The sequence below is a fragment of the Hemiscyllium ocellatum genome, chromosome 31 (assembly GCF_020745735.1).
Source record: "Hemiscyllium ocellatum isolate sHemOce1 chromosome 31, sHemOce1.pat.X.cur, whole genome shotgun sequence".
NCBI lineage: Eukaryota > Metazoa > Chordata > Chondrichthyes > Orectolobiformes > Hemiscylliidae > Hemiscyllium > Hemiscyllium ocellatum.
In genome coordinates, this window is record NC_083431.1 from 45,599,519 (window position 1) to 45,620,978 (window position 21,460).

The 21,460-nt window shown below is 42.2% G+C and overlaps 1 protein-coding gene across 1 annotated transcript in view; it reads right to left on the minus strand.

The window, feature by feature from the left end:
- The window catches only part of LOC132830581 (NADPH--cytochrome P450 reductase-like), a 78,936-nt gene that overhangs the window by 41,993 nt on the left and 15,483 nt on the right, over positions 1-21,460 (minus strand). The window contains exon 2 of the mRNA XM_060848412.1: positions 5,315-5,516. Within this exon, the coding sequence (XP_060704395.1) occupies positions 5,315-5,508 (194 nt within the window). The 5' untranslated portion in view covers positions 5,509-5,516. The remainder of the gene's footprint in view (positions 1-5,314; positions 5,517-21,460) is intronic.

Genomic DNA, 21,460 nt, shown 5'->3' on the forward strand with positions numbered 1-21,460 from the left:
GAAGCACCACAAAGTTAGCCATTTCAAGGGACAATTAAGGATAGGCAACTTGCTGGTCATGTCCACATCCCAGGGAAGAAGAAGAAAGAAATTATGAATGGTACAAACTGATGACTTAATGTTAAATACTTACAAAAACACATGCATACACTCTCATTGACCCACTCACAGATGAAATGCAGTTGTCTCCATCTCCCTCCATGCTCATTTTTAATCAGAGCTGTCAAAGTTTCCTGGTAACCCAACAGGCAAGTTGCAAACGACCTGTTTTCTTCCCGAGTGAAATAAGGGAGCTTTGCAATGGAGTAATATTAATCTGGGCATTTAGAGAAAAGTACCAAAAAGGCAAAAGTTGATTCCTGCAGTTTCTGCTCATGCAATGTGATCAGGAAGTGCCAGACGTCTCAGCCCTGCAACTGAGATTTGATTTGAATTAATGAGCTGAATACTGAGAGACTGAATGGTGCAGAGAGTTAGACACAAGCTTTTACCATTGTGTTGCAATGAAAGTCCTTTGGCAGTTAAGGTACAAAGTGAAATATAATTTTTGGATAGTCGCAGCATAGGGTATGGGCGAATATCAACAACAGCTGAAACAAAAAGGTGCACCAGATTGTGTTTTTTTAAAAAATCAATTCACAAGATGTAGGTACCGCTGGTTGGATCCATGTAATGCCCATTCACATTTGCCATTGAGAAGGTCGTGGCGAGCTGTGTTCTTGAACTGTTACAGTCTATTTGGTGTAGGTGCACTCGCATTGCTCTTAGGGAAGGACTTCTGAGCTTCTGACTCAGCAGTACTGAAGAAACAGCAACATATCTCCAAGTCAGGATGGAGAGTGGCTTGGAGGGAAGGTTGCAGATGGCAATTGTTCCCAAATATCAGCTGCCCTTGCCGTCCCACATGGAAGTGGTACAAGTTTGGAAAGTGCTGCCGATGGAGCCTTAGGGAATTTCTGCTTGGGGATGGGGTGCCAGTCAAGTGGGTGCTTTGTCCTGGATGTTGTCTAGCTTTCTTAGTGTTTTTTGGGGCTGCACTCATCAGGCAAGTGGGGAGCAGTCCATCACAATTCCAACCTGTGCCTTATAGATAACGGACATGCATTGAGGAGCAGCCTCTGACCTGCTCTTATTGCTGCAGAGTTACATGACTAGTCTAATAGTGCTCCTGGTCAATGATAGCCCTTAATATTGATGGTAGGGATTCAATGATGACATTGAAGGTCGAGGGCAATGGCTAGATTCGGTCTTGTTGGAGATGATCACTGTGTAGTTTCAATGTTACTTGCCACTTGTCAGCCAGACCTGAACAATATCCAGGTCTGAACTGCTTCACTATCAGAGATTACATAAATGTCATTGAACATTATGCAATCATCAGCGAACATCCCCACTCTGACCTTATGATGAGGGAAGGTCATTGATAAAGCAGTTGAAGATGACTTGGTCTAGGACACTACCCTGAAGAACTCCTGCAGAGATGCCCTGGAGCTGAAATGAATGACCTCCAATTACAACATCTTCCTACGTGCCAGGTATGAGTCCAACTGAGTGGAAAGTTTTCTCCAATTCCTACTGACTCCAGCTTTGCTGGTGCTCCTTTGATGGGAGGCTTGGCCAAATGTAGCCTTGATGTCAAGGGCAGTCACTCTCATCTCATCTGTGGAATTCAACCTTTTTATTTTAGTTTCAACTGAGGCTGTAATGAGGGCAGGAGCTGAGCTATACTGGCAGAAACCAAATGGAAAGTCATTGAGCAGGTTATTGTTCAGCAAGTGCTAATTGTTAGCACTGTAGATGACACCCTCCATTGCCTTCAGAGTAGATTGACAGGCTGCTAACTGCCTAGGGCAGAGTTGTCCTGGTTTTTTTTTAACGCAGGGGACATACATGGGCAAGGTTCAACATCGTTGTGTGGATGTCAGTGTTGCAGCTTGGCTGGGGAAGTGGTAAGCTCTGGAGTACAAATCTTCAATTCTATCTCTGGAACATTGTCAGGGCATCACAGCCTTTGCAGGATACATTGCCTCCAACTGTTTCCTGATATCACCTGGAGAGAACTGAATTAACTGAAGATCGGCAGCTGTGAGGCTGGGGAGCTTTGGATGAGGAGGAGGAGATGGAACAGCCACTCGGCACTTCCAGGTGAAGGTTGCTGTGAATGTTTCAGCCTGAACTTTGAACTAATGGGTTGGGTTCCTCCATCAGTAAGGATGGAGACATGAGTGGAGCCTCCTCCTCCTTCAGTGGGCTGTTTAAAAGTCCACCACCACTTACAACTAGATGTGGCAGGTGTGCAGAGCTTCGGGCTGATCCATTGGTTGCAAAATTGCTTAAACACTGTTTACGCTGTCTGATCACAAGTAGCTCTGTAGCTTCATTGGGTTGATTCCTTATTTTAAAGGATGCCTGGTGCAGCTCCTGGCATGTCCTCCTGCACTGTTTATTGAAGTGGGCGGAGCATCTGGCTTGATAGTAAACAGTAGAGTAGATACAAATCAGGTGATTGCAAACTGCGTTGGAGCACCATTCAGCTCCTGCAGATACTGCACAGATAGGTGGGGGTAGTGTTAAGGAAGCTGGAAGTCTGCAGAAGGACTTGGAGAAGCTGGGAGCGTGGGCAGGTGAACGGCAAATGGAATGCCATGTGAGAAAGTGTGACATTATGCACTTTAGTAGGAAGAAGAGGGGCATAGATTATTTTCTAAATGGGGAAAGGCTGCAGCAATCTGAAGCATAACCAGACTTGGGAGTACAAGTTCAGGGGTATCAAAGTTAACATGCAGGTTCAGTTGGCAGTTTGGAAGGCAAATGCAATGTCTGCATTCATTTCGAGAGAGCTATAAAACAACAGCTGAGATGTATGACTGAGTACTCTGCACATGGAATACTGAGTGTGGCTTCGGGGCCCTTCTCTGCTCTGGAAGGTGTCCAGAGTAGGTTTACAAGAAGGATCCCAAGGAAGATCTGGTCTGGTCACATATGGAGAGGTTGAGGACTCAGGGTCTGTACTTGGAGTTTAGAAAGTTTGGTGGTGGTGGTAGGGGGCTGGGTGAAGAATCTATTCAAAATAGAACAGATGTGGAGAAAAGGTAGCTCCCTAGTAGGGGAGACTGGGCCCACAGAACACAGCCTCAGAGTGAAGGGACAACCTTAAGAACTGAAATGAGGAGTGGTGAATTTGTCTAAGTCGTTGCCACAGAAGGCTGTGGAGATCAGGTCATTCATTGTATGTAAGACAGAGATGGGTAGATTTGTGATTAATAAGGGGATCAGAAGGTTACAGGGAGAATGGGGTTGAGAAACATGTCAGCCACGATTGAGTGGCAGAACAGACTCAACTGGCTTATTGGCCTAATTCTGCTCCTATATCTTATGGTCTGATGGAAATGTTAGGATCAGTACATACTGAATGTAAACAGAGGCCCCCAAGGAGAAAATGAATGCATTCAGGACACCCTAAACCTTAATACGACACATCCAGGGATGGTGATGTGTGGGATATTGTGTGTAAGGTACAATTCTGTGTGCATGGTTGTGACAGGCTGTTGCTTGACTAGTCAGACAGCTCTCCCAATGGTGGCACTGGTTTTCAGATGTTAGAAGGGAGAATTTTGCAGGGTTGACAAGGTGGTTTGTCAGTGTTGATTCCAGGTAATCTGTACAGATTAATTCCTTCTGTCGTTTCTAGTGGTGATATAACCAAATAGCTTGCTACGACATTTCAGAGAGCAAGTAACTGTCAACTGTATTGCTGAGAGTGTGGAATCATACATAGGCTAGACCAGCAGCTAGCTCCCTTAAAAGGGACATTAGTGAACCAGATAGTTTTTCACAGTTTTAGGATTATGAGTTTTATTGAATTCAAATTCCACCTTCTGCCATGGTGGCTTTTGAAACCAGGTTTTCCGGAGGTTATAACGCACAAGAGAAAATGCAAGATACAACTGTCTGCAGATGAGAAGGTTGTGAAGTGACCTCATTTCAGCAAGCAAAATGATAAGGGTAAACACTGGAAAAATATTCCTGCTAACGGAAGAATACAAAATTGCAAATGAATAATTCAAGATTCCTTATCCTGAGGGAAGGATGGAGACATGATTCCCCACTGAGAGGGTTGTGAATCTTTGGTATTCTCTTCTCCAGCGGAGTCCTAATACATTCAAGATCCAGATCAATAGGATTCTTGGGCAGAAGGGAAATCAAGAAACGTAGTGAGAAAGTGGAGCTAATATCGAAGATTAGCCATGATCCAAGTAAGGACACAGCAGACTCAAAGGGGTGCTCTTATTTATCTACATATGTTCGCAAACAACCACTTAATTTTTGCAAATTACAATCATTGATGGTGCTTTTTGGAGACACATGGGTCTAGACAATGTTGGCTTTTTTTTTAAAAAAAAGCACCTCCTTTGCCTCTCACTAGCTTGGGCAAGAGACTGCAAATTTCCTTTCCAGGATAGGCCATCTCACTAATTCATTGCAAGCTTTCAATTAAATCTGGGCAGATCCCCCTTTGCATGTACCCAGAGGGCGGTCAGGCCTCAGATAACCTTTTACACTCCCAAATAGCCGAACTGCTCCTCTCAATCACTGTTCAGTCCCTCCCGTGAACCCCTGCTGCCTCCTATGTGTTATACAACTTGTGTTCACTTACATGATGGACGGCTGTCATACAGCATTCAAACAAAGCTGAAGTACAGCAATAAAGTGTAACAATAAAAAGGAACATAAAAACACTTCAGGAGACACACAAGCAAGAATTAAAGCAAAGGGGTGAGAGGACATGAAGTTACTGAAATACCTTCAAACCAGAAAGTAAAGATTGTTTAAAATAACTTCAAAAAGGGAACTAAACCTTGCACTCTTATAATTCTTTAAATGTAGAACAACGGCTCAAGGCATTTCGCATGGTTATTATGTAATAAACTTTAATATCAAGCTATAGAAGATGATATTATGGCAAATAGTTAAAAGGGTGGTCAAGGAGGTAAGTTTTAAGGAGCAGTTTAAAAGAGGTGGAGAAAAAAAAGGGGAAATTCCAGAATCTTGGCAGTTAAAGGCACAGTCATGGCAGACAGTAAAATGATGTTAAGGAAATAGAAATAGATAGATAGGTTTACTGACAGAGCTGATAAGTGTGGTTACATATGGAACCAGTTTTGAAAACACATCTGCTTCAATTTCAGAGAGTTATTAGAGATCAAAAGAAACTAAACTAGGGGGGAAAAAATATTGTTTTGTTCTCCTCCTTAATGGGGAACACCATGAGACATTTAATTAAGACTCTGGGAATTTTTGCTTAAACACTTACTGTGGCTGGATTGTTTTGTAGTCTGGGATTTCCACTTTTTTCTTTCTGAAGAAAAACCAGTAGATTGCAAACCCAACAATAAGGGAGAACAGGAAGATGTCCAACATACTGAAGAACGATTCTTCCACTGCCACTGGTGACTCACCAGCATTGTCTGCTGCTGATGCCCCAAACTTCCCTTCAGATGAATCCATGTTCCTTGCTGCCAAAACAAGAAACAAAATGTCAGTCTTGCGCAAACATGATTTATGCTTTTAGTTCAGTTTTCCCAACTAACTTGCTTTGTTGCCTAGTGGCTACACAAAATCGCACTTTTTGAGCTAAACCATGAGACAGAGGGTGTGGAGGATAAAACAGAATGTTTCTACTGGTCAGGGAGACTCAAACCAGGGGTTAACAACAAAAAGATAGACAGGCAATATTAAAAACATGAAATTTCAGAAAAAAGCCTTTATCCAAACAAACAGTGATTGCGTTGTGGAACCAGCTATCTAATTAATGCTGAGGCAAACAATATCAGATGTATTTAAAGAGCTCCTGGAAAAGTACAGCAAACTTTGTTTTAACTGGTACCTTTGAACCAGCAAAAAAAAAATGCTGTCCTTTAACTATGGCAAAGTTTACTATAACATTCTGTCCAATTACTACAGATTTTTAAAAAATCCATTTACTTCAATGTAAATATACTTGTTCAATTGAACAGTCACATGAAATATCAACAGTTGATTCAACTTTGAGTCAATTTCTCCTCAAATACCGTGACCTACTGCGACATACGAGTTGTCAGTTGAGGGGGTGAATGAAAAGGCTCTCTGCTGGTAAGTTTTATATAAGGCAAGAGTAAGTACTGCAGATGCTGGCGATTTGAGTCAAGATTAGAGTGGTGCTGAAAAAGCGCAGCAGGTCAGGCAGCATCCGAGGAGCAGGAAAATCAACATTTCTGGCAGGAGCCCTTCATCAGGAATCTGCCCTTTCTGATGAAGGGCTCCTGCCACAAACGTTGATTTTCCTGCTCCTCGGATGCTGCCTGACCTGCTGTGCTTTTCTAGCACCACTCTGATCTTGACTATAAGTTTTATGTAAGGCCCAGTTGCATTGTTATTGAAGTGATTTATGCTGTATCACAGTGATGTGTATATCTCCTGCATGACATTTCTTTATGTTGTGTGCATTTTTACCTTGATTATGTACACCACTTGATTATCTGAGGTATTTGATTTATCAGCACATTCCTGGTTTCATAGGTGCCAGATAATAAAAGGTTTACTGGAAGGGAATAAGGAGTATGAAGATGTGCTAAGGTTTGAGTAAGTGGGGCAAGGGGAAGTGTAGTTGGATTCTAAACAAAATGCCAAACGTTTACACTGTAAATTCTATTCAATACTCTCTATGTTGAAGAAATAAAAACCCAGTTACAATGAACCCAGCCAACACATCACCTGAATTTCTTCCTCCTGCAATATTTGGTAACTAAAATTGTAGAAGTGAAAATGCTGGCTTTACATTGCTGGCTAGCAAATTTAGGATCAATTAACAGATTTTCACATCCTGCTGCACTTTAACAATGGGCGGCACGGTGGCACAGTGGTTAGCACTGCTGCCACACAGCGCCAGAGACCCAGGTTCAATTCCCGCCTCAGGCGACTGACTGTGTGGAGTTTGCACGTTCTCCCCGTGTCTGCGCGGGTTTCCTCCCGGTTGCTCCGGTTACTCCCACAGCACACAATGATGTATGGGTCAGGTGAATTGGCCATGCTAAAATGCCCGTAGTGTTAGGTAAGGGGTAAATGTAGGGGTATGGGTGGGTTGCACTTCGGCGGGTCGGTGTGGACTTGTTGGGCCGAAGGGCCTGTTTCCACACTGTAAGCAATCTAATCTAATCTAAACAATGGGAGTTGGGGCACTGAACACATGCCAAGCACATACCAATTCAAAGCAGATTTATTCAACAATGACGTGGCAGTTTCAACAGGGAAATGACCTTTCACAAACTCAAAAACCACAACAAAAAACCCTTATTCATGAATTAATGTTTCTGAACTCCAATACTCTCAACTATGTTAAACCCCAAGTAAAAGCCACAGCTGTCATAGAGAATTGAAACTTCAGGCAGACACTGGAACACTATGATGAAAAGATAAACAATAACACTTGACCACAGGATCACTGGGGAAAAACAAGGCAATTTGTTGGAGTTGGATATCTTGCACTCATTATGGCGAATCACAAGAAATGCCAAAGTAAAGGATAAAAAATTTTCATGCGTCAAAACAGGCACTTTGTGTACCTGCCTTCCTATCTGTAAGGAACACAACCCTGTCTATTAATATGTAGCTTCCAGTACACACAACTGTACCACACTGAGAGTCTGCCTGAGCATCAGTGACAAAATCTGAAAGATGGCACCTCTGACAAGTGCAGCTCTCCCTAAATGCTACATCGAATTGGGAGTCACTTAGAAGGGGGGTTTGATCCTATAATCTCCTGATTCCAAAAAGTGCTATGGTTGACAGGCAGCATAACTGAAATAAAACGCTGACCTGTAGAAATATGAACAAGCTTAAAAGGAGAAATATTAAAAAGTATTTAATATATTAAAAGAGAATCACCAGCAGCTTAGCTTGAGTGTTATCTATGGCAAATTATTCATGTTAGGTTAGGTTAGATTAGATTAGATTCCCCACAAGGTCGAAACAGACCCTTCGGCCCAACAAGTCCACACGGACCCTTTGAAGAACAACCCATCCATTCCCCTACATTTACCCTGACTAATCACCTAACACTATGGACAATTTAGCATGGACAATTCACCTAACCTGCGCATCTTTGGACTGTGGGAGGAAACCGGAGCACCCGGAGAAAACCCAAACAGACACGGGGAGAATGCGCAAACTCCACACAGTCAGTTGCCTGAGCTGGGAATCGAACCCAGGTCCCAGGTGCTGTGAGGCAGCAGTGCTAACCACTGAGCCACTGTGCCACCCACTAATGTGATTCAAAGAGGGACATTGCAGGTATTGAATGTACAGTAATTCATCTTACACAGTAATGGTATAGAAAAGTCAGAAAGTTCAAGCATGACCAACACAGGAAAGTTGTGTTCACTAACTCAATGATCAACGGACATGTGTTCAAACCATAACGTATGCCTTCATTGTAGGTTGGCACCTTTACTTGTTACAGCAAACCTTCTCATTTCCACCCCTCCATTCCCATTCCGTAAGAATGAGCATACACACTTGAAGGCAAGAGAACAGCACAGGTGATGAACCACTCCAGAGTCTTGAGCATAAAATCTCCAGCTGTCTGTAACTACTGTTGACATAGCTCTGCATTGGGTCACTGAAGGCAGAATGCAACTTCTGCTTGCTTTTCTGCTCAGCTTTACTTCAACAGTGCTGAGTCACGCCAGACAAGCAGTTTTGCAGAACCAGGAGAAACACAAATCATCTGTCCGAAATATTCAGATCGCAGGACTTTGCCCATAAAATCTGAACAGTAACCTGCAGGTGGTGATTAATTTAACTCCACATACGTGCTCGGGCAACTGTGGATGGACAGCAACCACTTCGGCTGTAAACATCTCCCAAACTAAAGAACAAATAAAGATCTGTTAGCCTTGAGAATTGTGTCTATCCTGTATAAAGAGGCTTTCAACTACTGGTCAACTGTCATCACTGGTCTGCACTGGAAAATGAACCTAATGTAGAACAAAATCCAGAACCTAATGAGAATTATCAGTAGCCACATTAAAATTGACCTGGCAAGTTAATGTTGTATTATAAAAAGCGACAACCAGGGAATATAGAACAATTGAAAAGTTAGAGCACAGAGTGAGGCCATTCAGTCCATCATGGCTGAATTACCAGCTACTCACTCTAATCCCGCTTACTGGCACAGTCAGGCAGTTCTGCTATATTGCGGTAGTTCCATCTGTGTACAATCGTGCATTAAGGAAATCACATAATAATAGCACTATTTAAACTAGTGGGGCGGGAATCGCATTGTAACCAATACACGCTTTAAAACTTTAGAAACAGTGATCCAATTGGTCAATCGTATTATAGTGAATTTGTGTTAATGAAATGTGTGTTATAGCAGAACACATTTCAGAAACAGGTTCCTTTTAAACGTGTTTTTGTCTCAATCAAAATGAGTAGCGAACTCCAGACACCCACTCCTCTCTGGGTGAAAAAGATTTTCTTCACATCTCTTCTACTCTACCTAACAATCACCTGCAACCCCTTGCCTTTGACCTCTAGCCTAGGGGAACACAAGTTTTCTGTCATTCCAGTCAAGCCCCTCATTTATTTGTACACTTCAAGTCACCCCTCACCTTCCTCCGAGGGAAACAATCCAAACCGGTTCAACCTTTCCTCATTCCTACAATTTTCAAACCCTGAAGTGCTTGTAATCTCCTTTTGTACTCTCTTAACAGCATTATATCATCCCAGCAGTAATGACTGGAACTATACACAAAACTCCAACAGTGGCCTAACCAGTATCATATTTTCAGCATCACATCCCTGCTCTTGCATTCAATGCCCAAGGAAGGTAAACATCCCATAGCTCTTTACCACCTGATCTATCACCTTGCAAACACAGGGACCTGTGGGTGTATCTTCTCAGAATCATCCCAAGAATTGCATTTTCCTGCTTTCTTTGCCTCCCTCAAATGTATAATATCAAATTCTCTGGATTTAAATTCCAATCACCACTATTTCAATCAGGCCATCAATATCATATTATAGTCAATAACCATCCTGGTCACTGCCAGCTACCTGGCAAATTTTTGCACCGTTTGAAAATTTTTCAACTAGGTCTCCCACATGTCGATGCAAATCATTACCATCTTCGACAAACAGCAACGGGACCCAAAACCAAGACAGGTCAACACCACTAGAAGCTATTATCCACTCTCAGAAACATTTGTCGACCATTACTTGTTATTTCCGGACAACTTTGCATCTCCACCAGGACTGAATTAGGCAGACAGTTCTGTTAGCTGTCCTACAGACTGGCAAAAACACAAGGGTCACTCGACTTGAAATGTTAACTCTGATCTCTCTCCACAGATGCAGCCAGACCGTCTAAGCTTTTCCAGCAAAGTCTGTTTGTGTTTTTAGGTACAATGCCTGGGTTGGGGGGGGGGGGGGGGGAACCTGTCTGAAATGTGGACTCTCCTGCTCCTCGGATGCTGCCTGACCTGCTGTGCTTTTTCCAGCAACACACTTTATTCATTCCCACAACAGCAAACCAACACAAGAAAAATTTTAAAATGTGGTCATTTATTTCATCGCTATTTGAGAGTTTGTACAAGTTGACTACTGCTTTTCCCTATGTTATTACAATAACTACACCAAGGGAAAGTACTTTTTGGCTACAAAATGCTTCCGGCAGTCATGAATCAGTATTATTCAAACGTTCTTTCATACCCAGTACACAAAGTCAAAACCTGCACTCTTATTATTGTAAAGCTAACCACTGACTAGTTCCATATTTAATAATTACACTTCAAAATGATCCTGGGCTAAATGCAGTTCAAAAGTGTCATGTGGAAGTTATTTCCCAACTTGAACAGTGTCAGCAATTTCCACACAGGTCAGCACGTTACTATGACAAAGCACTTCATGTGGGCCTTAGTCGCAATGAAATTCTTTGGGCACAAGATTAGAAATCATCTGGCCAATTGATATCGCAGGAATTTATGCCTCTCTCCTCATGAACTAACCTGAGCAAAGGAGACCTTGATCTTCCATTTTTACATTTCTCTTTATTACACAAAGTGATAAAAGGGAAAATGAACTGGTTACACAATCACTTTCTAGGCACATGCTACACAACAAGGAATTTGGACACGTTATCACAAGATCCTATACAAATTTAGTACTGTGCAATCTTCGCTTGTTTTTAAATGGGGGAAAGGTGAATTCTGGGCGGCACGGTGGCACAGTGGTTAGCACTGCTGCCTCACAGCACCTAAGATCCGGGTTCAATTCCCGACTCAGGCGACTGACTGTGTGGAGTTTGCACGTTCTCCCTGTGTCTGCGTGGGTTTCCTCCGGGTGCTCCGGTTTCCTCCCACAGTCCAAAGATGTGCGGGTCAGGTGAATTGGCCATGCTAAATTGCCCGTAGTGTTAGGTAAGGGGTAAATGTAGGGGTATGGGTGGGTTTCGCTTCGGCGGGTCGGTGTGGACTTGTTGGGCCGAAGGGCCTGTTTCCACACTGTAAGTCTAATCTAATCTAATCTTTAGTGGTGCCCCTACTCTTACTAAGCTATTAGACAGAGTCCATGACCAATGTAATTTAGAGTTACATAGTGCAGTTACAGTAACAGGAGGTCGAAGGTAGTCCATGACAGACATACAAGCTGGCCTGAAAGAAACTGGTTAGGAAGCACACCTTGGTGGAAAAGGGAGTACTCAAGAGGATCTATGCACTGAGGCAAGGTTAAAAATGTTTTTTTTTGGGAGGGTGGGAATCTTTTAAAAAGTTATTTTTATTTCAAAAGCGCAATATCTAACCTAGTTAGCTTAATGTCAACACAGATGAAACTGACCAGAGAAAACTTTAAAAATGCACTCATTTAATAAGTGACTGGCCTCTGGAGGTAGACAAACAGGATGGAGACCTCTGCAAAAATAATGTGCAATTTGTCAGAGTCACAGTGCATGGAAACAGTTCCTTCAGTCCAAACTGTCCAGGCTGACCATAATCACAAACTAAACTAGTCCCACCTGCCTGCTCCTGGCCCATATCCCTCCAAACCTTCCCTAAATCATGCACTTACCCAAATATCTTTTAAATGTTTTAACTGTACCCACATCCACCACTTCCTCAGGAAGTTATTCCATTCGTGAAACACCCACGAAGAACATTTCATTTTTCAAAGGAAAAGTTTACCATTGAACCTTGATATATTACATAAAAATCCCAGAAATCCACACAATTGAGGACAACTACCGAAGCCTGATAAGTTAATCAAGGTCAAACATGTAAAGCTGAAGGATACTGCACTTTTGATAGAATAAAGTTTGTGGTTCCAGTTATTTTTCTGCCCAGATATTTAACTGGGAAGGTGTTTTTAAATTAAAGAATTTCACAGAGTAGAATATGTTTTTCTACACGAATGACTGACTGATACACCAGCTATGACATGTGGATAGGCTAAATACTACACATTCTAATGCTTTGCAAGACAACAACTATTTACTGTAAGCTAAGTGGAAGCTGATGGTAGCCAGGTTCATAGTCTTAAAACCAGCCCATAACCAAGGGACCAATAAAACAAATCCAGGTAAAAGGATATTCTTGTTTTTCAATAACTCAAGAAAAAATATCATTTGGGAGAGTTGGTCTTACACCAAAACAAATAGGTATTAGCCACAGTATTAAAGACGATGACGCAAATCCTGTAGAAGAATTAATAACCTCAAGCAATCTGCTGCACTATTGATGACTGGCATGAAGCGATTGGATTTATGCATGGAACTTGCCTTCGCCAGTCTTCAGAGAGACACAGTTACAAAAGAAAAGCTGCCATCCCAATCATGCCATGAGATGTTTAAAATCCATGAAATGTTGTAAATATGCCTACACCGGTTTCTCATCCACTTCCTCACACCAACTTCCTCTGGTCATACAACTGTGGGAAATAGGAGATGTTGGCCATTCAGCGTCTCAAGCCTGCTTATCAGTCAACTAGATTAAGACTGATCTTCCTCAGCACCACCTTCCTGTAGAATCAGGGGATCTCTGCACTGAATATACTCAGTGACCAATAGGGCTCTTCAGATACATGACAACTAAACTGGGATTGGAAAGAAAAATGGTTAGTGGCTATGAAGGGAGCTTGGGAGTTCCGGGAGGTTAAGGAGAGAAAAAGACTAGGTTTGACTGCAATACTTTTCCTCATCAGCTCATCCCCCCAGATGAGCTTTGCTGACATTCTGAATTAAGGCTCCTGCTTGAGGAATGGCAACGGAGGACAGAGCTGAGTACAACTGTCTGTAAACATTCATGGAAGGTTGTGGGGGTGGGGGGGTGAAGAAGAGAGAAAAAGAGAAAGCATTTTAAAAAATGAAATAATACTTGTGCTGAATATGCCAGGCACGTTGCCACACTGGACATTTGAATTGATTTATTACCACTTGTACCTAGGTACAGCAAAATATTTTGATTAAAATGCAGTACAGAATGATCACACCATGAAAGTGCATTAGAACAATAGAACAGAGTGAAGAATATAAACGTTAAAGCTGCAGAGGTGGTGTACAAAGAACATGATCAACATTTAAATTTAAAATTCGAGAGGTCCATTCAGAAGTCTGATAACAGTGGGGAAGAAACGGTTTTTGAACCTGTTGGTAGGTGTGTTTAAGCTTTTGCATCTTCTGCCTGACAGAATGAGATTGGAAGAGATTATAATCTTAAATGATGCTGGCTGCCTTCCCGAGGCAGCAGGATGTACAGATGGAGTCAATGGTCAGCTCTCTTATCCGAAGAAGGGACGGAGACATCCAACATGACAAAGCCCAAGACTCCGATACTTAGACAACATCACAAGTGTTCAAGGTTCTATTTCTCTAACTTAGTGGAAAGAGCGCAGGGTAGGCTGTATCAGAGTTCACATCTCACTGACAGGCAATGAATTGCAAGCTGGCAATTCTGACTGATTGTTAAATGTCTCATATCTGAACACGCAAAACCAAGTTTCTTCCCCCAAACCTCCAGAGTAATTAATTTAAATAGCACAGATAAATCAATGGTTAAGTCAAATCTGAGGCAGATTGCTAGACTTCAGTTTGAATACCCTGCTCTATGGCTGAAACCACTGGTATGCTCCATTTAGCGTGGATGAGAATAGGATAAACTAACCAATCACCTGATTGGAGGAAGTCCTTTGCAATTTCTTTTGATTAGCCATTATTGATAAATATCCCCTGGTAAATATAGCATCCATGGAACTAATCATACTAGTAGAAAAATGTTACAAAACCACACACCATTTGAACAAGACAAAAAAAAAGTCTTCAAAATGTTGGCAGAGAGCAAAATGGTCAAAACTCTGGTGTGATACAGGATGCACCAAAATTACAAGTAAGCATTTTCAACCCTGAAGCAGTTGGAACCATATCGAAAATGGAGATCTGCTCTTTAAGTTCACTCTGGAAATCAACCGCAAATGGATGGTAAGTAATTTTAAGGAAGGGGTAACTGATCTCGAGCTTCACTGACACCAGATGCTTGGCGCACTCCTTTTCAGACATCAAAACAAGCAAAGCTCATGCATCATAATTTGTGTTGCCTGTTACTCTATACATTATCAACAACAAGATTCACCCAAAAAACAAAAGCAAGGAATGTCAATCATTCCATTTCAGGTCATCCATTCAGAAATACCACTGAGCCTCCACACCACTGTCCCTAGCTCAGTTAGCACCACAATTCAGGTTTTCAGCCTCCATCTTCTCACCGCTTCAAGTATTGCCATTTTTCTACTAAAATATCTTCGCCAAGTTCAATCTTTCATTAGCTTGATTCAAAGTATTTCCCTTCTTACTGCCTTGTTTAGGGTGAAGGAAAGTTCTAGATTTAACTTTTCAGTATCTGGTGCACCAGTGTAAAAACTACATTTCAGTCCCATAGTCTCTCAGTTTTGAATGTCAGTCTCCTAAACAAGGGGGCTGTGGCTTTGAGACATGAGCACATAATCTACTGCAGTATTCAGATAGTGCTCTCTTTCAGAAGAGACAGCAATTGAGGCTCTATCTGTCCGCAGAGAGAAGTGTAACGGACCTCACGGCATTGATTCAAGGAGCAACTGGAGATTCTCCGGTGTCTTGGACAAGAGTTATCCCATCAGCCAATATTACTAAAACATCATTTGTGTGTTCTTGTTTTGTACAAATGTGCTGAAACAGTAACATGTTATTGCCTTCATGGTGCTTTAGGATGAATGGAGGCTTTGACAGATGACTTACAAAACTTGTTGTTTCTTCCTTCTTTGAAAAGGGCACTTTAGTCCAGGCCTCTCTCACAAGAGAAAAGTCTTAGATGCTGGGAATTAGACCAAGGCTCGGAGCTCAGAAGCCTGCTTTTTCTCTAGCTGACCTGAGATAACCACTGCTCTGAGATTTGATAGCATGATAGGTGGCTAAAACTATATTTCAATTTTTTTAATATGAATCCAGAGGCACTAAGTAATAAATATGCTCAATTATATTGTCTATATGATTTAGTAAAGTCATTTTAGTTTGGACCAAATGGGCAGCATAACCCGATAAACCTTAGATTGATTGGAACAACATAGTATCCCTGCTGTTGGTTTTCACTTCTCAACCGGAAAGCACTTAGACCCAAGGCAGATAGTCTATTTTCATTCACTCTGTGGACATATGCCAGTGCTTATGCCCCATATAAGCTTCCCACTATAAACTTAAACCTTTCATGTCTTTCTCCCCACCCTCCCATTTAGCTTTCTCTCTAACTTTCACAACATGACAAAATGCAAACCCCAACAGCTGCGACCAATGACTCGGCTGCTTTTGGAGGTGCCCCGCACTGCATTTGTCCCATGATGCAATGTGTGATGGGCAGTTTAAAACCCTCCCCAGCAAATAGCTGCAATGACAGTCCTGTCTTACCCGCAGACTGCTGCTTCAGGACTAACACCTCAGCTGTGGCTGCAGCTTATCAGCACGTCGAGAGTAATTGCTTCACTTACTGCAGCTTTGGACAATGTGAAGGGAATTGATCCGCAGATTGACTAACTGTGATTAATAACTGTGCATGTAGTTGCACTGTTGAATACAGCCCTTTCTGCAGCATGGATTCAGAAATGAATCCAGAATAATAAAAAGGAAGAATGGAGCAGAATATTGGTATTGTATAGATATAGTATTAGATGAGTAATCAAAATTAATTAATTGTGTACTACTCAGCAACCCAAAGCACATAAAGACGAGTACTCAGATAACACCAATAACATTTCCTCTGGGTTTCTGCTGTTTCAATCACCAATCTTTCACTTTTCAGCAGGATTCCAAAACTCCAAAGTTATGGCGACTAAGTAAATGAAACCCCAGGAAAATGATTGCAAAGCATCTCTCCAATTGGAGAATTGTACCTGGTGCATAAAAAAGATTGAAGGCTCTACTCAGTTTATGTATTAATTTAACCTACAGGAGTCTCAGCAACATAGGAGATGGGGGATTCCACCCACCTTCGCCCCACAACTGTTCCAGTTCCCAATCAGTGAAAAAAGGTGCTGAATGGCTAGGTGTACACAGGATTGAATCCATAGGTCTTCCAGCAGTGAGGCTGCTCATCCACACTAATGATCAAAGTTTTCAAGTTAGGAATGGCACTTGGAGACATTACCAGTTACAGGCAAAAGTGGTGCTCCAATGAGGGATCAATATTTTTTCCCCCAGACAGGGATGAATGAAAGAAAATTTTTATTTAAAAAGTTGCTTACAATAACTCTCCATTAGTTTCCTTCTTGAATACAAATGGTGTATGACGAGCATTCACTGTGCATTGTGTACCTAACATTTGACCTTTTAAGGAGTTTTAATTGCAATCAGAAACTTGGTAATCTACATGTCACATTATAAATATTGCAAAACTTTTACTATACTACAGATATCTGCAATCTAGTATGCGTTACAATGCTTATCCACAGCCCTGCCCATCTGAATTACACATCTTGCATAACCAGCTCAAATATAGATCAGTATGATAATCTTTTCATTCATCATCACCCACGCCACTTTAATTGGAGTAATTTCAAAGTACAAGAACTTGCACGAAATAATATGAACTGCTCATAAAGAAAAATTCAAAACACATGACCCACTGTGCCTAGAAGAAGCTCTTAAGAATGTTCTTACTCTTGACTCCAATCTCCCACACTAATTTACTTGGTCACAGATAACATGTCAATTATTATTTATACTGACAGGAAGTGTGAACCATGACAAATCCTGAGAGTTTTAATATTTAAATTAAACTGTATCTGGTGCTAATAGATGATGTCACGGCATGACCTCAATACATTCACTAAGATGGAGGAGGCAACAAAAAGAGGTACAAGATTTATGAAAAACAGAGGGAAAGCAATTGGCCCCCAACAGCCACAACCAGCTTCCTATAAGATAGGCATCAGGGAGACTGCCCCAGTCCCCTTGGCTTCAATTTTACTTGGGCTCCTCAATACCATACTCAAATGCTGGCTTGACATCAAAGGCAGCCATTCTCACCCTGTCTCTGGGAGTCTGCTCTTACCTCCATGCTTGGACCAAGTCTGCAATAAGGTCTGGAGCTGAGTGGTCCTGTCAGGACCCTAGGCTGGGCAAGGTTTGCAAAGAATTGCTGAAATTTGGTTGTTACTGGCTTGGCCAGCACTTTTGTACATCCCTAGTTACCCTGGTGTTAAGCCACCTTCTTGAACCATTGCAGTCCATTTGGTGAGTAGTTTATGTGTGAGCAAGTGTGATTTAACAAAATTGTCAACAACAGGTATCACCTTGCTGATGATCAAGAATACACTAATGGGTGGTGTTTGGTTTACACTGCTTTGTGGGCAGGGCATACCTGAGCAAGTTTACACTTTCGGTTAGATAGGAGTGTTGTAACGGAATTAAAACATTTTGATTGGGTTCAGTCAACTTAGGAGCACAAACCTCTGGAACTGAAATTCTGGATGCTGTCAGGGCTCGCATTCAGTGTATCTGGTGAACTTAGCTATCTTTTGATATCATGTTGTATGAATTGAATTGGTTGAAAATTGACTTTTGATGATGGGGACTTCAGGGAGAGTTACAGAGGCATTATTCACTCAGCAGTGTTGACTGAAGATAGTCAGAAACTGCTTGTCTTGCCTTTTACTTATGTACTCGGCTGTATCATCTGTTAGTTGATTAATTGTCCATCGTGATTCATGACTGGAATAGGCAGGGCGACAAAACTTTGATCACTGCCATTGGCTGTGGGATCACTCAGCTCTGCCTGTGTTAATTCTATTGTTTAGCTTCACTTGGTGTCAAACTTTAGATATACTTTTAGACCTACTTGTTTAGATATACAACTTCAAGGATGTTGCTCTGAAATGAATCAAGGTTGGTAAGGAATGTGCTGGGCCATATAGATTAGAGTAAAATTGCCATCCATTGAACTGGAATGTATATTAAATGGAGCTTCAAGGTAGCAGGGGGAATGAGTGAGATTCAGTTTGTCTACAAACCTCCTTGGCCCTAAAAAATGAAAACAGTGGTGCAGTTGGTGATGATAAAATGACTATCAATTTGTTTGCACTGCACAACGGCCTGACCTTGTACAGTGAAAGATTTGAGAGTCAGGGGTCTACAGCTCAAGAACAGACAGTTCGGCACAACTTGCTCATACTGCTCAAAATTTAAAATAGTCCCATTGCCTGCATTTGATCCATCCCTCCTTACTTATTCCATCCATGTACCTGCCTAAATGTTTCTTAAATGACTAAATTATGCTAGCTTCCAACAACAACTCTAACAGTCCGTTCCAGATGCTCACCAGCCTTTATGAGAGAAAGTTGCCCCTTTAGGCCCTTTTGTATTTCTCCCCTCTCACCTTAAAACTACGCTGTTTAGTTTTCGACTCCCTGACCATGGGGAAAACCTAGACAACAGTGAGGACTGCAGAGGTTGGAGATCAGAGTCAAAATTAGGGTGGTGCTGGAAAAGCACAGGAGGAAAGGCAGCATTCGAGGAGCAGGAAAATTGATGTTTCGGGCAAAAGCTCTTCATCAGGGATCTGATGAAGGGCTTTTGCCTCCAACATTGATTTTCCAACTCCTCTGTTGTGGCCTGACCTGCTGTGCTTTTCCAGCACCATTCTAATCATGGAGAAAACCTGCCTGCTATCTATGCCTCTCATGATTTAATATCACTCTATAAGGTCACCCCTCAGTCTCCTCCTCTCCAGGAGAAAGAGTCACAGCCTATCCAACCTCTTATAACACAAACCGTCCAGTCAGGTAGCATCTTAGTAAATCTCTTCTGCGCTCTTTCTAGTTTAATGATATCCTTTGTATAGTAGGTCAGCCAGAACTGCACATAGCACTCCAAATGTGACCTTGCGATTGTCTTATACAGCTGTAACAAGACATCCCAAGTCCTATACTCAATGCTCTAACCGATGAAAGCCAGCATACCAAAAGCCTTTTTCCACTACCCTGTCTACCTGTGACTCCATTTTCAAGGAGCCATAAACCTGTACCCCTAGATCTCTTTGTTCTATAAATACTCCCCAGGGCCTGACCATTGACTGTGCAAGTCCTGTCCTGGTTTCCTTTACCAAAAGGCAACATCTTGCATTTATCCAAATGAAACCCCACCTGCCATTCCTCAGCCCATGAGCCCAATTGATCAAGATCGCCCTGAATTCCCAGATAATTTTCTTCACTGTCCACCAAATCACCAATCTTGGTGTCATCCACAAACTTACTAAATTCTCATTCAAATCATTTGTATAAATGACAAATAACAGTGAAGCCAGCACTGATCCTTGTGGCACATTGGTGGTCACAGGCACCCAGTCTGAAAAACAATTCTCCACCACCACTCTCTGCCTTCTACTGTCAAGCCAATTTTGTATCCAACTGGCTAGATCTCCCAGGATCCCATGAGATTTAATCTTACTCTACAACCTAATTTGAAAAAGAACTGGAGCTAGCAGTGGAAAAGCTCAATCCTTTTCTGCTCAGTGTGATTTCTTCAGATAAGTGAGAGAGGCTGCTGTGTCATAAAGGCAATAAAAGATTTTTTCTGAGTTTGGTGTACTGGGGTGAAGTCCCAGCCTTTGGAACATTAGCCAGGGAAACAAGCAGGTAAGTGGGGAGGCATTCCTCAGACTCTTCATTGTTGCCAGGATGGTAACCTTCCCTTCCTCTCACTGATGGACTTTCCTGATCCATGTCTCAAAAACAGTGAAGATCAGTCAGATGGTTTGATAAAAAAAAACTCACTGTTTGGTCCTGTCTTATGGTGGCAGCTCTATGATGCTATCCATATTGACAAAGACTAGAGCAGTCCCTTGATGGCTTTGCACCATTACACTGGCCATTTTTAAACATAAAAAACACCACAATCTGGTAAAGAAGTCGTTTCTCATTTGTCTTAAAAATATCTCTTGATGCATACTTTATCAGAAGGTGGCAAGACCATTTTTCAGTCTCGCCTCCACATCCCAGTGTGCCCAAAATCCACTTTGCATGCTCTCATGCCAAGTACACAAAGTTCAGCACATCAGTTTATCACAAACATCCTTGCACAATCTGCAACCTCATGGCCAGGCATTTTCCCCAGTCAATCATTACCATCAAGCCAGGGGATCAACCCTGGTTCAATGCAGAGTATTGAAGACATGCCAGGAGCAGCATCAGGCATATGTAAAAATGAGGTGTCAGGTGAAGCTACTAAACAAGACTACATGCCTGCCAAACAGCATAAACAGCAAGTTATGGACAGAGCTAAGCGATCCCACATCCAACAGATCAGAGCTCTGCAGTCCTTCCACATCCAGTTGTGAATGGTGGTGGACAATTAAATAACCCACTGGAGGAGCAGGCTCAAATACCCCCATCGTTAATGATGGAGGAGCCCAGCAGATTAGTGCAAAAGGTAAAGCTGATGCATTCACAACAATCTTCAGTCAGAAGTGCTGAGTGGATGATCCATCTCGGGCTCCTCCAGTGGTCCCCAGCATCACAGATACCAATCTCCAGCCAATTCGATTCACTCCACGTGATATCAAGAAACGGTGGAGGCACTGGATACTGCAAAGGCAATGGGCCCCGAGAACATTCCGGCAATAGTACTGAAGATGTGTGCGCCAGAACCTGCTGCTCCCTGAGCCAAGCTCTTCCAGTACAGTTACAACTATCCAACAATGTGGAAAATTGGTCAGGTATGTCCTGTACACAAAAAGCAGGACAAATCCAACCCGGCCAATTACTGCCCCATCAGTCTACTCTCCATCATCAGTAAAGTGATGGAAGGGGTCATCAACAGTGCAACCAAGCAGCATCTGCTCAGCAATAACCTACTCAGTGATGTCCAGTTTGGGTTCCGCCAGGGTCACTCAGTTCCTGACTTCATTACAGC